We start from the raw sequence: 14,154 nt of genomic DNA, 5'->3' as shown, positions 1-14,154 counted from the left end.
ATGTGTTCTTACCTTTTCTTTTTTTTTTTTTGCATAAATTTGCATTTTCTTTTTGTTGCTTGGTGTTTTGGTTGCTGAGTTAGCTCGAAATGATTTATTTATTTATTGCTGAATTGAACAGTTTCAGTTTCGTCTTTAGGGTTAGTGTTTATATTTTAGTCACTGGATAATCAACATATTTTGGAGATTAGATTGGACTTAGTAGTATTAATTTGTCTTAGATGCATGGTGGTGTATGTTTATGTTAGAAGATTTGAATTTCATTTCAGCTTTGATTTATATTTTCGGAAGAATCCATTTGGTGGAGAGTATACTGTCTTTGCTGGTTTGGAGGAATGCATCAGGTTCATTGCTAATTTCAGACTCATAGAGGATGAGATCAATTTTATCAGGGAAAGTTTACCTGGTTCGTGTGAGGTAGACCAAATTATGATTATTTTCCTGGCCATGACATTAATGTTTCATTGTGGGATTGAGTAGGATGATTTCATCTTAGTTGTTGAGTAAAGTTTTTCTCTTGTTATCATTTACATTGAAGACTTTTCAATAAAGGAAATGATAGTTATAGTAATTACCAATTAGATTGTAGAACTTGTGTAGGCAATAATAGGTATAGATAGATCAGAACTATTTGTATTGTGAGTACTTAAGACAAAGGCAATTTCTTCAGTTGGTTGTTAACGGGATATTTATCATTCTTTTACAATTTTATAAAATGTTTCTTATAATAGCATTGGGCTATGCTTAAGTCTCAAACAACATGGTTGATGACTATTCTGTTAAAAGTTTTAATGCTGCTGGCATTTTCTAGTATGGAACCCTCATATATAAACCATAAGTTATTTATAATTGATAACTATTATTTATTGTAGGATGGATTCTTTGATTATCTCAGAGGAATTGACTGTTCTGATGTTGAGTTGTATGCTATTCCTGAGGGATCCATTGTTTTTCCTAAGATACCCCTGTTGCGAGTTGAAGGTCCAATTGCCGTGAGTACATGCTACCATCAAATACCCACTCTAAATGCTTTTTTATATAGTTATTTCTTTTAGACAACTTATTTCTTACCTTACGTTGACTTTCTATACTGTTCAGGTGGTTCAATTGCTAGAAACACCATTTGTGAATCTTATTAATTATGCATCATTAGTTTCTACAAATGCTGCAAGACACCGTAATGTTGCTGGAAAATCCAAAACACTACTTGAATTTGGACTACGAAGGGCTCAGGTTACAAAGTCTTTTAAAACCACTTTTGAATGTGTAATTTTAGGAAAAATTGTCTTTTTGTATTTATTAAATTAAATGAAATTCTCATTTTGACTGTATTGTACTCAGGGTCCTGATGGGGGACTAAGTGCATCAAAGTACTGCTATATCGGTGGATTTGATGCAACCAGGTATTATACTATCAATAATCAATTAAGCAATTATTTCCTATATTTCCTAGCGGCATTTATTTGCTTTTTTAATTTCAATGTGGAAATGTTCATTATACTATGTAGTTCTAACAGTTAATGTTCTTGAGTTTTCGTGGAACTACAATATTTAAAAAAATGTTAGTATATTCCAATATGTTTTCAATTATGTCATCAAATATAATTCTAACTGGAATATTTGATTAGAGCATTTAGAACAACATGGTAGACTCTTTGTTGTATAGTTCCAATGTTGATAAATCCATGATCACAGGTCTGAAGAGTTTAGTGTTGCAGGAGTGCTAAATCTGCTTAGTGGCATCTCTAACCAAAATCACTTTTGTCAAAATTAAAACTATCATGTTGCAAGATTCAAGAAATTACCTCGATTATGAAAATGAATGAGATGTAGAAGGGAAATGGGAAACTTGTATGAAGGGGAGAGATTGCAGTTAAACATTAATTATCAAAATATCATGACATTCTTTTTATACCAGCATTTCTATGTAATAGTTTAATTATGACGAGGAATTCTTGGTTAAAAATGGCACAGAACCTTGCATGACTATTTGGCTAGTCAGATAATCCAATTAAGAGAACTTGAATTGATCACCAACATGTCATTTTATTGTTGATCTCCTTTTGTTACTATTTTAAGTCATTATTATGTGATGAGATGGATGTAGCATTATCATGTGAAGTTTTCTATTGGTTTTGGAGGAACCCTTAATTTGTTTTCTTTCCTTTGAGATCATTTGCACTTTCATTGTTCATCTAAATCGGCGCGGTTTGCAGATGAATAAAGTAAATTAATCCTAATATTGAGAGATAGTCTAACTAGGTTCATGTGTACATATTGGTGAATATTATATGCTTAGCTGCTTCCAATTGAACACATAAATTGTGTTTGCACAATATGGTAACATATGGAATATTAGGGGAAAGTCACCCTTGCAGTTGCAGGCCTCACTCTACACCTTCTGATATGGGGGTAGGTCACTCAAAAGAAAGTCAAAGATAGAGAAAAAAAAGGGGGGGTTGATCTTCTTTGTTATTATTATTATTTAGGTTTCTAACCTTTGCTTCTGTGACGTTTTCATGTGTCCTAATCAGCAATGTTGCAGCTGGAAAGTTATTTGGGATACCCCTACGTGGTACTCATTCCCATGCCTTTGTTAGCTCATATATGGTGTGTAACCATTTCACTGAAGCTTTATAAATTTGTTTGATATTTCTTAAGAGATTTTTCAAAGGCAATCCCAGCATAGCTTTTTTCTCTTCTCTCTTTCAATTAGTTTGTGAAAGAATAGTTCCAAATTTTTAGTGGGTGCAGAAGTCCATGATAATTAATGGAGAATTGCTGTTAAGTGGGAATATAGATATAAATGTTATTCTTCCACAATGTGCAGTCAAAGCAAAACTGCAAAATTACAGCAGATGAAACTTTAAACTGTTTATTTTTCTTTTTAATGGTGGAGTTTCAATCTAGTTTGTTTTGATAAATATCGTTACCAAACAAGCTGAATTGCCTTTGGTAGGTTAATCTTTATGTGATTACTTTTGTTGGCATTATTATTTTTTATGTGACCTGTCACATTTCCTGATATATAATTTCACTTAATTCTATGTGTACCTTGTCTGTGCTGTCATGTGCAGAGCCTTGATGAGATTATAGACAAGTCACTTAGTAGGAAAGATGGTTCAAGTACTTGTGAAGATTTCGTTAGTCTTGTTCAAACATGGCTGAACAAAATACAGGTACTAGGATATAAACATTTAGATCATAATGTTGCCTTTATATTATAGTTCTTTTTGTATTGTTTATGCCAAGATATAAACATGGTAGGCTCTTTTCTTTATTAAATCAGTGCATATCAAATGTTTTTACATGAACTCTGTAATGTAAAAGTCAATGTTTGCACACAACAGATGTTCATGTTAACTACTGCATATGCTAGCATTATTCTAGAGAATTTAACCTATTCTGGTTTGTTATGGCATGAATTTTGGAAGCTAAAATATTGTTGTTTTTAATATAACTAAAGAATTCTTATTTAGAAGACCAAGAAAATTAAAAGAAAACATTCAACTGGTGATGGCATGAATGTATGCATAGCAATCTGTTATGGAAAGACTTATGCCTTTGTATATGTAAAGCAACATCTAGTACAGTGGCTAAAAGATGCTTTTAGTCTTTCAGATCATGCCTATGTCACGGGCAATATACTCTTCTGCTTTGGAAATGTTCCACAAATAATAATAATTCTTCTGCTAGAATATTTTATATTATGCACTCTTAAAAGATCAAAGGTGATATAATCATAGATTCATAGTTCACTAATTCGTGCTCCCAATGTGCAGTGGTCAAGTTCATTGCGTGGCATTTTTGGTGAGACCAATCAAAGCGAGTTGGCAGCATTCACATCATATGCACTGGCATTTCCAGATAGCTTTCTTGCCCTTGTGGATACATACGATGTAAGTATCTTCTTTGCAACAGTCTGTTTCTTAAACATTATATATATCATCTGAGCATCCTTTTATCCAGCAATGTCCAGTAAGTATGGAATTGGATTTATGGTATCTTGCTTACTCTTTCTTTGCCAATTCCACCTAATGGGACAAGGCTAAGGTGTTGTTTCTGTTTATCTTTCCTTTATTTCTTCCGTGAAACGAAAACAGAATGTTTATGTTTTAATTGGGATACTATGAATTGCATCTGTTTCCCAATCATGATTTATATTTTAGTCTGCAATGATTGAGAATAAAACTAAGAATTTGTTATAAGCTAAATGATGGGAATCAGTTCTTCTTGGGTCTCTATCGATTTGGCTGAGAGACAGGCGAATCACACAGCTTGCATGATTTTTGAGGGCAAATAACTGCAATATGAATGAATGAGACTAAGTTGACTTAATTTAGTTTTCGTCTTTCAGCTCTATTTCCCTTCCAAATGCTATCTTAGTGATGTGATACAATGGTACTTATTTCTGACATAAATGTTGTTAACACATCTGACCCTTCAACGTCTGCCTACTAATTCATACCAATTTTTTTTTATTGCAATGTTATCTTAAATTTGAAATTGGACAAGCTTTTTTTCTTTTTTCTTTTTATTATATTACTCATCAATGTTTATTATTTTTAATAATGTTTTAAAGCAACTCATAAATTTCTTATTTCTTTTGCTCATTCCTTTTGTTTCTTCTTAGACAAGCTATTTCTTGAGATAATTTCATTTCTTTTGACAGGTCATGAGAAGTGGAATCCCTAATTTTTGTGCAGTAGCATTAGCTCTCCAGGATTTAGGGTATGAGAGAGTTTCTCTTGTCTATTACCGCTATTATCTCCTTGTAAAAAGTTTTAAATCATTTTCTACATAGTTCTGGTTGGAGTACTTGGCCCTTCGCCTAAAACTATAGCTTTTCGGAAGGGTGTAACTATATTTCCTTATAGTTTTCTCGAAACCATATGTAGCTTAAGGTATTGCAGACATTATAGTTAGATTATGGCTTGTTATGATGTTTGTTATTTTCAATATGAAATATTATAGCTGTTAATTGACTGTAATATCCCTTCTTACATGCACTGGGTAGTAATTGATAATGTGTTGGTTCAAATAGTATCATAGTAACCTGCCTCTTCCTGTTTACAAAAGAAATAAGGGGAGTGGGAAAAAAATAAAAAGGAAAAGAAAAGAACAATGTGATTCCCCCTTGTCATTCAGTACTTAAGTTTTGGATGATTTCCTATGCAGATACAAAGCTGTAGGCATTAGATTGGACTCTGGTGACCTTGCATATTTGTCTTGTGAGGCAAGGAAGTTCTTTTGCTCCATTGAGAAGGAATTTGCAGTGCCTGAATTTGGGAAGATGGCTATCACTGCTAGTAATGACCTCAATGAGGAAACTATAGATGCTTTAAACAAACAGGTAAGTAATCATTACTAACTTGAACCTGTATCTTTCTGCCCATTTATTCAGCAGCTTAATAGTTAAGCTGTGTTCATTTTTGTGTTTACAACAATGTAAATTCTATCCTAAAAAGTTAGAGATTAAATTGGGTGGGTAGTTATTCTAATGCTTTTTTCCTAAATAAAAATATATAGATGAAAAGTTGATTGACAGTAGTTATTTTCAATATTATAAATTCTAGTAAATTGATAATATAACATGTATGTGGAGATAATTAGTGTGCATAAAATGCAGTAATATAGTAAAAGAGTAAAAGTATGCTTATGTTAGTGTTGCATATTTGTGTACCACGGTTATCTGTCAGTTTCTGGGTTTATGTTTTACAACATTGAGGCACAATCTTATGATGGTTATCTTACTCCCTCAATATGTTCATTCCATTTCATTATTCATAATTCATCATTCATCTTCATTCTCCTTAAAACTTCCAAATGGACCTTTAAGTCCTAGAAATATTTTGTCTATTAACCAAAAGATCAATAAATTAAGGTGTGATTAAAAACCACGTTATTTAAGTGTAGAACTTAGGATTTTTTATCAAATGGGAAGCTGTATCCTAGATTCCTAGCTCCAGATGATGTTAATAATATAGAATTGAATTTGGACATTTGGTTACTATAATAAGTGCTCAGGAATTATGTATACTATCTGATTTGCCTCCTTCAATTTACTTTTTGACTTATCCAGTCCTTAATCTGCAACTAAACAAAACTAGTTAAAGGTGAATAGACCGTAACCCCCAGCCAGATAGCCCAAATCGAAAAATCTAGTCTCTTTGGTGAGTCTACTGGCAAAATAAGTGATAGTTCTCAATCCAAATGTGTAATGCTGACTTATTAAAGAGAATATGGAGGACATTACTTTCTTCAGAAGATATCCTCTCTCTGATTGGTTTTATTTGTGTTTGTGTGAGAGTGGATGATGTAATGGAAGGAAAATGATATCTTCACGTTCGAAGAGGTGTTTCTCATTTGCACACCAACTTTATCACCATTAGATTAATTATAGACCCCACTTGATTCTCACTTAGCCACTCTCTCTACCTTTAGATCTTAGGTGTGTAAAGTTTACCCCAAATTGGTTGTGCAAGTATCATTACGCGTAATGAAAACAATTTTATCTAGTGATTTGGAAAAAAGTGGCGGGGGGATTAACAACAGGTCTGGCCTCAATAATGGGACTTAGTTGGTTATTGTGTCTTGAAAAATTAACAAAGGTAAATGATTGATCATCCTACCCTTCCCATTTGATTTTGATTTACTCTACAGGGTCATGAGGTTGATGCCTTTGGAATTGGTACATACCTGGTCACATGTTATGCTCAAGCTGCTTTAGGTGTAGTTTTCAAGTTGGTTGAAATAAATAATCAGCCTCGTATCAAACTTTCTGAAGATGTGTCAAAGGTTTGAATAGACTGAATTGTAAATGTTATTGTAATCACATGTTGATTGTCAATTATAATCCTTTTCTCTGTTCCTTCTGCAATCTAGGTCTCTATTCCATGTAAGAAGCGAAGCTATAGGTTGTATGGTAAAGAAGGTTATCCCCTGGTAGACATCATGACTGGGGAAAACGAACCATCTCCTAAGGTATTTTTTTTACACTATGGGTCATGCTATATTCTTTCTTTTCCCTGGGTAGAATAACCCGGTTCTAGTACAAGAACGAGAAAATTGTAATGTTTAGGTTGAAGCCTGTACTTATTTATCTATTGAGTTACTCTCCTCTCTCTGCCACACTGATAAGGTCCCTTCTGGTCCAGCCTTACCTTAGGGGGAGCTGGACAAAGAATACCCCTTTTCTGTGCAGTTATTGATAGTGAACTTTCATTCATGTAAATCCATATCCAGTGGCTATTCTACACTCTGTTGAATAATATAAATCATCAAGACTAAATTATCTATTTAGTTCCGGAAAGATACATGCGACTTCAGTATAGTCCCTGAAGGATTTTTGACATTAAGTTGGTCCGTAAAAGAATACATCACATCAATTCAGTTCTTCAAAGATTTGTTACATCAATTTAGTCCCTGAAAAAAGTAAATTCCATGTCAATTTAGTCCTTAAAAGAACGAATATGATATCTACTTGGTGTCTTTTTCATAGACTACATTGATGTAAAAAATCTTTTTAAGAATTAAATTGATATGACATGAATTCTTTAGGGAGTAAATTGATGTTACAATATTTTGAGTACTCAATTGATATCATATCACATGTATCTTTGAGGGACTATCAGCAAGTTTAGTCTAAAATCAATTAATGATCAGGAAGCTTGCATTATTGAATTGTCTCGTACCCTTGCAACACTATGGTTTAATCCTATTGGCTAGCCATGTGTAGTTAAAAAATGGCGGCACAAACATTATTTAGTTATTCTTATAATTCACAGGTGGGAGAAAGGATCCTGTGCCGCCATCCCTTCCAAGAATCCAAGAGAGCATATGTGGTGCCGCAGCAAGTTGAGGAGCTTCTAAGGTGCTACTGGCCTGGTAATTCAGGTGAGAACAAATTACCAAAAGTCTGGTATGAATTTGATGGTCATTGATAACTATAATTCTCTGCATGCTCAGCTATGTTTGAGTTTTGATTTTGGAGGGAAATAGAGGTTGAAATGTGAAGCTTTGTCCATTTTCCTCCCCTCATTTTCTTTCCACTTCAATGATTTCTTATTAATTATTGTAATTTGTTTGCATGCTACATTTGCTACACGCTGTTACACCATAAGCTAAGACAATAAAGAATTTTATGAAAGATATTCTCTCATATGGCAATGATACAGTTGTCAAATGTATCATTTCACACCTGAAATGAAATGATCATGTGTTATCGGGTTTTCAGAAGTATTTGAAATGGCTTATGAGCATTCATTCATCTGCATTTCAGATATGCAATTAAGTAACTTAATGATTTAATTTTGAAGATAAAAGACGGGAAACATTGCCAACTCTAAGGGACATTAGGGAGCGATGCATCCAGCAACTTGAACAAATGCGACCTGATCACATGAGGAGGCTTAATCCAACTCCATACAAGGTCACAGAAACTATTCTATGCTTCTCTTTTATTTTATTTTATTTTATTTTATTTTTTTCTTCTTGAATGATTTTGAATCTGAATTCCTTTTTCCTCGTTTATGAGCAGGTTAGTGTAAGCGCAAAGTTATATGACTTCATTCATTTCTTGTGGCTCAATGAGGCACCGGTTGGGGAGTTGCAGTAATAATAAAAAAAATAAAGTAGCATATTATGATAACCTAATAATTTGGGCAAAGAGGATTTCTGTAAAAAAAAAAATCCTGTCATCCAGTATAGCATAGATTCAGTGTGTTTTTAACTGTATTTTAAATTGTAAAGGAGTAATAATTTTTTTTCCAGCCCTAATAATCTATCTTTACCCTTGACCGCAATGTTAATTCATTACTTAAACTCTTAAAGTTACATTGTTGGCATTTTTCCGTTGAAATATAAAAAGTACAGTGCGGAGAGCGTGTTATTTATGGGTGTGATTTATCCTTTCTTTTAATCTCAAACTTGTATACTATTTCTATAAAATATCTAACCCTAAAGAGAAAAAAAACATATGTAACTGAAATAGATAGAGTTCCCGTTTATTTCTATGATTCTACTATTATGCTTTTGAAAGAATAACAAAATGCCCTTTAGGATAAAAAAAAAAAAGGTGATATGTAACTAACTAAATTGTTAAACCCTTTACAAGAATATTAATGTTAGAAGTGTTAATGGACCATTAACTTTACACCTTTATATAAAGGAAAAAGAAACAAATAATTGTATATAATTTTTATACTATTTATTTTATCTTTATTTTTACGAGGAGTTCTATACTTCAAATATTTTCTTTTTTATAAATAATAAGACTAAAGGCCCAGAAGAAATTCGCATGGTATACAAAGGGATACAAGCTGGTAATGCAATTCTCATTGGGAGAGATTTTCCTCTCGTCTGGAAAGTCAACCTAGAACGCAGGTCCTGACCAAATAGCATTGACCATTCCTTAAACACATATATCACCAACTCCAAACAAGCAAATTAAGCACAATCCCAACACAAACATAACCAAATCTTGAACCATTCTACCATTCTATCACTTAGACCATATATTATACCAGGATAGAGGAAGAATAGCAATAACCCTTTACTTAAAGCCCTTCACCGAGAGTTTTTCACCCATAGATTTTCCACCCATCATCACCCTCACTAAGTAACATTCGTCGCCAGCATTGCTTCTTGTTAGACCACCAAAACACAGCAGCAATAACCACATAACACTATCGTGTCACCATCATAGCAGCCAAGCATTGTTCCAAGGAGCAGATCACTACAAATCAGAGCAAACTGTTAACCAAGTCAAATGGACAACTTTGGAATACATCCAATTGAAGGGAAGACGATCTGTCTGAATCTCAACAGAAATGCAGGATATGTTCCAGACCATCTCAACTTATTGGAGAAAGTGTTATCAGACAAGGAAGTAAAATTTAAGATATGCAAAAATACCTTACTCAGTCTCTGGGACAATCTGACTGGAGTGGCTATCACAGAAGTAGGGAGAAATAAAATACTCATTAGCTTTAAAAACATTAACTATAGATTAAAGATTCTCCACAACGGCTCGTGGAATATCAGGGATAGTCTAATAAACCTGCAGTATTAGTCTCAAGATGTTTCAATCTATGAGGTAAGTCATGAATACATGGAATTTTGGATTCAAGTACATGGAGTTCCAGTTGATTATATGAGAGTGAAAACAACTAGAGCGATAGGCAATATGATGAGAATATTGGCAGAAGTCGAGAACCCAATAGTGGATGGTGTACTAATGAGAGAGTTTCTCAAGTTCGAAGTAGCAAGAGATGTCACCAAACCACTACAAACAGGCTTCTGGATCAAGAGCGGAGAGCGTCCCAAGGCGTGGATTAGCTTCAAATATGAAAGGCTACTAGATGCATATTGCCTTAACGATAAGAGAAGCTGTCAGAACCCAACCGCGATGGCGATGTCAGGATAGCAAAAATTTGACCCCGCGTCATCGCCACTCTCACTCGCAAACACAAAACACACATTCCTCTTTCTTCATCATTCACTCTCTCTCTTCTTCAAAATGTCCCATCATGCCAGCTTGCCTCCACTCCCATTCACACTCCCTTTCTCCCTCCTCCTTCCTCACTCTCACCACTCAAACTCGTCTTCAGTAGCATAAACATTAACTCAGTTAGTTAACTTAACTACTGTTAGTTAAGTTAACTGAAGCCCAATGCCCGACCACCCCACACCGCCAACAATGAACGACCAGCTCTCCAAGCAAACATCAATCTTCGGTCTCCGCCTCTGGGTGGTCGGCGGTGTCTGCGTCGGCGCCGCCATTGTCCTCATCCTCGTCCTCATCTCCCTCTGGCTCGCCTCCAAGCTCTCCACCACCAATAAGAGAAACCGCCACACCATTCCCGACGTCTCCAAAGAAATCCAAGAAATCAAGATAGAGCCCACCCATTCGTCTTCTTCTCCCAAGCCCGTTGGGCTTCCCTGCCAGCCCGACCCCACTCCTGAGCCGGACCCTCACCCGCCGCCACCAGAAGCAGAAGAAAGCAACAACAGCAACAGCAACGCGGCTTTGGGGTTTAAGAGAATTCAGTTTGAGATTGGGAAGAACCATAGAATATCGTACCCGGAACGGGCTTTCGTGAGGTCATCTTCGCAATCGAATCACGAAAGCGGGGAGGCATTGGAGCATAATCAGCAGGCTCCTACGGTGATCCCTGAGGTGTCGCATTTGGGTTGGGGACACTGGTACACCCTTAGGGAGCTTGAAGTTTCCACCAATAGCTTTGCCAACGACAACGTTATCGGCGAAGGAGGCTACGGGATTGTTTACCACGGCATCTTCAACGACAATTCTGGTGTGTTGAATGTGTACTACAACTTCAATTTGAATCGGAACCTTAGAGGTCAAGCTGAGAAAGAGTTCAAGGTTGAGGTGGAAGCTATAGGGCGAGTTCGGCATAAGAATCTGGTGAGGTTGCTCGGGTATTGTGCTGAAGGTGCTCATAGGTATTTATTTACTCTCTTCTCTTCTCTTCTCTTCTTATATTTGTGCCCTAATATTCTTTTGTTATAAATTGATTATAATGAAGTGAGTTTTCGCCTCTAACAGAATGCTTGTATATGAGTACGTTGATAACGGAAACTTGGAGCAATGGCTGCATGGCGATGTTGCAGTTGGACCTTGTAGTCCTCTCACTTGGGAAATTAGAATGAACATAATTCTTGGAACTGCAAAAGGGTAAGTAAAAAAACCTTCAAATTAACTTGCATTATTTAACTTCATGTTCCTTTATTATGTGTAATTAATTGGCTTTGGTGGGCTTTTTTATTTTATTTTATTTTTTAAGGATAATTTAATTCCAATTTATGGATATAATTCCTTTTAATTCATTGGCATAATTGCTTTTAGTTGGTCATGACTTAGAACTGCTATGTTTCATTATAGGTTAGCTTATCTTCATGAGGGGTTGGAACCCAAAGTTGTTCATCGCGACATTAAATCGAGCAATATTTTGATTGACAAGCAATGGAATTCAAAGGTGTCTGACTTTGGACTTGCTAAACTCCTTGACTCTGATAGCAACTACATTACAACTCGTGTAATGGGTACATTCGGGTTTGTACACTCTCCCTTGTTCACATTTCTCTTTCTTTGGTAAACTCTTCCATATGTTCCCTTACATATAATCTTTTTGACAGATACGTAGCTCCTGAATATGCAAGTACCGGCATGTTGAATGAACGAAGTGATGTGTATAGTTTCGGAATCCTTATAATGGAAGTAATTACAGGCAGGAATCCTGTTGATTATAGACGGCCATCGGAGCAGGTTTGTTCTGTCTGCTGTTGCAAAACTGCATTTGAGATGTTAGTCTTTAGACTCTTTAGATATTGTATTTTTCACTTGTAACTGAAAAGCTGAAATTTTCAGGTGAATTTAGTTGACTGGCTAAAGAAGATGGTTGGTAATAGAAATGCAGAGGGAGTGTTGGATCCCAAACTCCCTGAGAAACCGAATTCAAGGGCCCTAAAGAGAGTACTTATTGTAGCATTGCGCTGCACAGACTCAAATGCACAAAAGCGGCCTAAAATGGGACATATTGTACACATGCTTGAAGCTGAAGAATCCCCTTACAAAGAGGTTAGAGCTTTTCTGCTATGACCTCAGTATCATAATTGTTGAATAATTAAGAAATGCTACCTGCGGTTTGGGTTTTCTTTAATTCGGAAGTTAAATAAAGACCTTACTTTGCATCCCTGACATTTAATGTTCACAACAGGAAGTTGTTTTGTTTACTCATTAATAAAGTTTCTTTATCTTGTTTCAGGATCGTAGAGCTAGAAGGGAATCGGGATACACGCCCAAGAATAAAGTAAACGACAATCCAAAAGAGGAGGCAACTGTTTCCAGCGATGATTGTAGAACTGAAAGTGGGATGCAGGACAATGAGACAAGATGAAGCTACCAAGAAGCGAAGCTGAGTATAGAATTTACCAAAAAGATTACGGTAACCATCCCTCCCTAGTCCCTTTACAATCTGTTGTACAAAGATGCTGAAATCAATTTATATCCATGAGACTTTTACGTATATTGCTCTACTTTGTTTGTGGCTTCTTCCACTCATCCTATACCCACAATAACCTTAACACAAGATTTGCTTTGCTTACTTTGTCCCATGTGTTTTTGCAGATGTGCTTTTAATTTAATGTCAATCATGTAAATGTACTTCATTCATTGAATAAAAAATGTTGTAATGCTTCTCATGCTTGATCTGATTATGTGATTGAAAGTTTGTACTTTGTAACATATTGTAGCACCCAGCAGGTCATGTTGAGATAGAAATACTCAATTGAGATGTGTAATTAAGTGTAAGATTTATGAGAGAAATTATAAATGTACATATTAGGGTGAGTCCACACCCCTTAGCTGATTGAACGATGTAAAGTACTTTCAGTTTTGTTTTCCTTTAAAATTGAATAAGCAGTTTTAATGGTGAATAATTGATATATTGCCTTGAGTGAAAAGATGTAAAAGTGATACCCTCATGTAACAACCAATGGTACATAAAGGAAAAACATTTGTGAATGAAATGCAACTTGCATTAGATGATAAATTTCTGTCTTTCCAATGCTATTGTACTTTACCTTCCATGTTGCAATAAGTAGGGAACTTTTGTTGTGATTTGGGGAGACCTTAACAGCTGGGTGAAGAGTGAAGACTCCAAAAAGTCTCCAATTTTGGAATCATTGGATCCTCTCTCTTTGAAGATGAGTGAACCAAGATAATTCTTGAGACAAAATTTCTGGTTAATGGGGCTGAATTTTTGTGCTCTTTATAAGAGCAAGGCCCACAATTGATACTTTTATGGTATGGAAAATCTTTCATAAAAAAGGAGAAAGATAAGTTTCACTGGATCTCAGACCTTGGTGACCATGAAAAGGAAAATTTTGGCATGAACCTTTAAGATGGCAAGGTCTCATCTTATGATAAAGGTCCTTCTGATATTGGTTTGCCAGGTTTGGCATTGCTTTACTTCAAAGATTGTAGATAGGAATGGCAATGGTCTCCATGGGGGCCCCGCCCCGTTTATTAAAGTGTCCCCGCCCCGTCATGGATCCCCCTTTATTTCTTTCTGCGGGATCCCTGTTTATTTCTCTCTGCGGGGGAGTTGGATATCGGGGGTATTCATGGAT

The 14,154-nt window shown here is 35.5% G+C and overlaps 2 protein-coding genes and 1 long non-coding RNA gene across 9 annotated transcripts in view; 2 read left to right on the top strand and 1 right to left on the bottom strand.

Annotated features, from left to right (window-relative positions):
- Window positions 1–8,894, top strand: part of LOC107626823 (nicotinate phosphoribosyltransferase 2) — a 13,520-nt gene extending 4,626 nt beyond the window's left edge. For 3 of the 6 annotated variants that reach the window (XM_021118536.1, XM_021118532.1, XM_016329722.2), the window contains exons 3-16: window positions 270–417; window positions 873–992; window positions 1,099–1,233; window positions 1,342–1,403; window positions 2,535–2,610; window positions 3,078–3,179; window positions 3,783–3,899; window positions 4,673–4,731; window positions 5,179–5,353; window positions 6,664–6,798; window positions 6,886–6,984; window positions 7,788–7,896; window positions 8,319–8,431; window positions 8,540–8,894. In XM_021118536.1, coding sequence (XP_020974195.1) covers window positions 270–417; window positions 873–992; window positions 1,099–1,233; window positions 1,342–1,403; window positions 2,535–2,610; window positions 3,078–3,179; window positions 3,783–3,899; window positions 4,673–4,731; window positions 5,179–5,353; window positions 6,664–6,798; window positions 6,886–6,984; window positions 7,788–7,896; window positions 8,319–8,431; window positions 8,540–8,617 — 1,528 coding nt within the window. In that variant the 3' untranslated portion in view covers window positions 8,618–8,894. Of the gene's footprint in view, window positions 1–269; window positions 418–872; window positions 993–1,098; window positions 1,234–1,341; window positions 1,404–2,534; window positions 2,611–3,077; window positions 3,180–3,782; window positions 3,900–4,672; window positions 4,732–5,178; window positions 5,354–6,663; window positions 6,799–6,885; window positions 6,985–7,787; window positions 7,897–8,281; window positions 8,432–8,539 lie in introns of those variants that run through there. The other 3 variants (XM_021118539.1, XM_021118544.1, XM_021118541.1) reach the window with 3 other exon arrangements.
- Window positions 9,139–10,266, bottom strand: LOC107626839. The gene is made up of 2 exons (XR_001617547.2): window positions 9,916–10,266; window positions 9,139–9,736 (listed from the first exon to the last, which is right to left on the bottom strand). It is a non-coding gene; the product is annotated as an uncharacterized LOC107626839 (long non-coding RNA).
- LOC107626828 (probable serine/threonine-protein kinase At1g01540) lies at window positions 10,573–13,551 on the top strand. Of its 2 annotated transcripts, XM_016329730.2 has the most exons (7): window positions 10,573–11,466; window positions 11,570–11,698; window positions 11,906–12,076; window positions 12,160–12,289; window positions 12,392–12,601; window positions 12,789–12,968; window positions 13,151–13,551. In XM_016329730.2, the coding sequence occupies exons 1-6, from the start codon at window positions 10,673–10,675 to the stop codon at window positions 12,918–12,920; spliced, it is 1,566 nt and encodes a 521-aa protein (XP_016185216.1). In that variant the 5' UTR covers window positions 10,573–10,672; the 3' UTR covers window positions 12,921–12,968; window positions 13,151–13,551. The 2 variants fall into 2 exon arrangements, with proteins under 2 accessions (XP_016185216.1, XP_016185212.1); XM_016329726.2 differs by having other exon boundaries at window positions 12,789–13,551.

The sequence above is a fragment of the Arachis ipaensis genome, chromosome B01 (assembly GCF_000816755.2).
Source record: "Arachis ipaensis cultivar K30076 chromosome B01, Araip1.1, whole genome shotgun sequence".
Taxonomy (NCBI): Eukaryota; Viridiplantae; Streptophyta; class Magnoliopsida; order Fabales; family Fabaceae; genus Arachis; species Arachis ipaensis.
This window is presented reverse-complemented; position numbering and strand designations above follow the sequence as displayed.

Coding starts and splice junctions, on each gene's coding strand:
- LOC107626828 (XM_016329730.2), top strand. CDS start 10,673: ATGCCCGACCACCCCACACCGCCAACAATGAACGACCAGCTCTCCAAG. Junction 11,467..11,569: donor TGTGCTGAAGGTGCTCATAG/GTATTTATTTAC, acceptor CGCCTCTAACAG/AATGCTTGTATATGAGTACG. Junction 11,699..11,905: donor ATTCTTGGAACTGCAAAAGG/GTAAGTAAAAAA, acceptor GTTTCATTATAG/GTTAGCTTATCTTCATGAGG.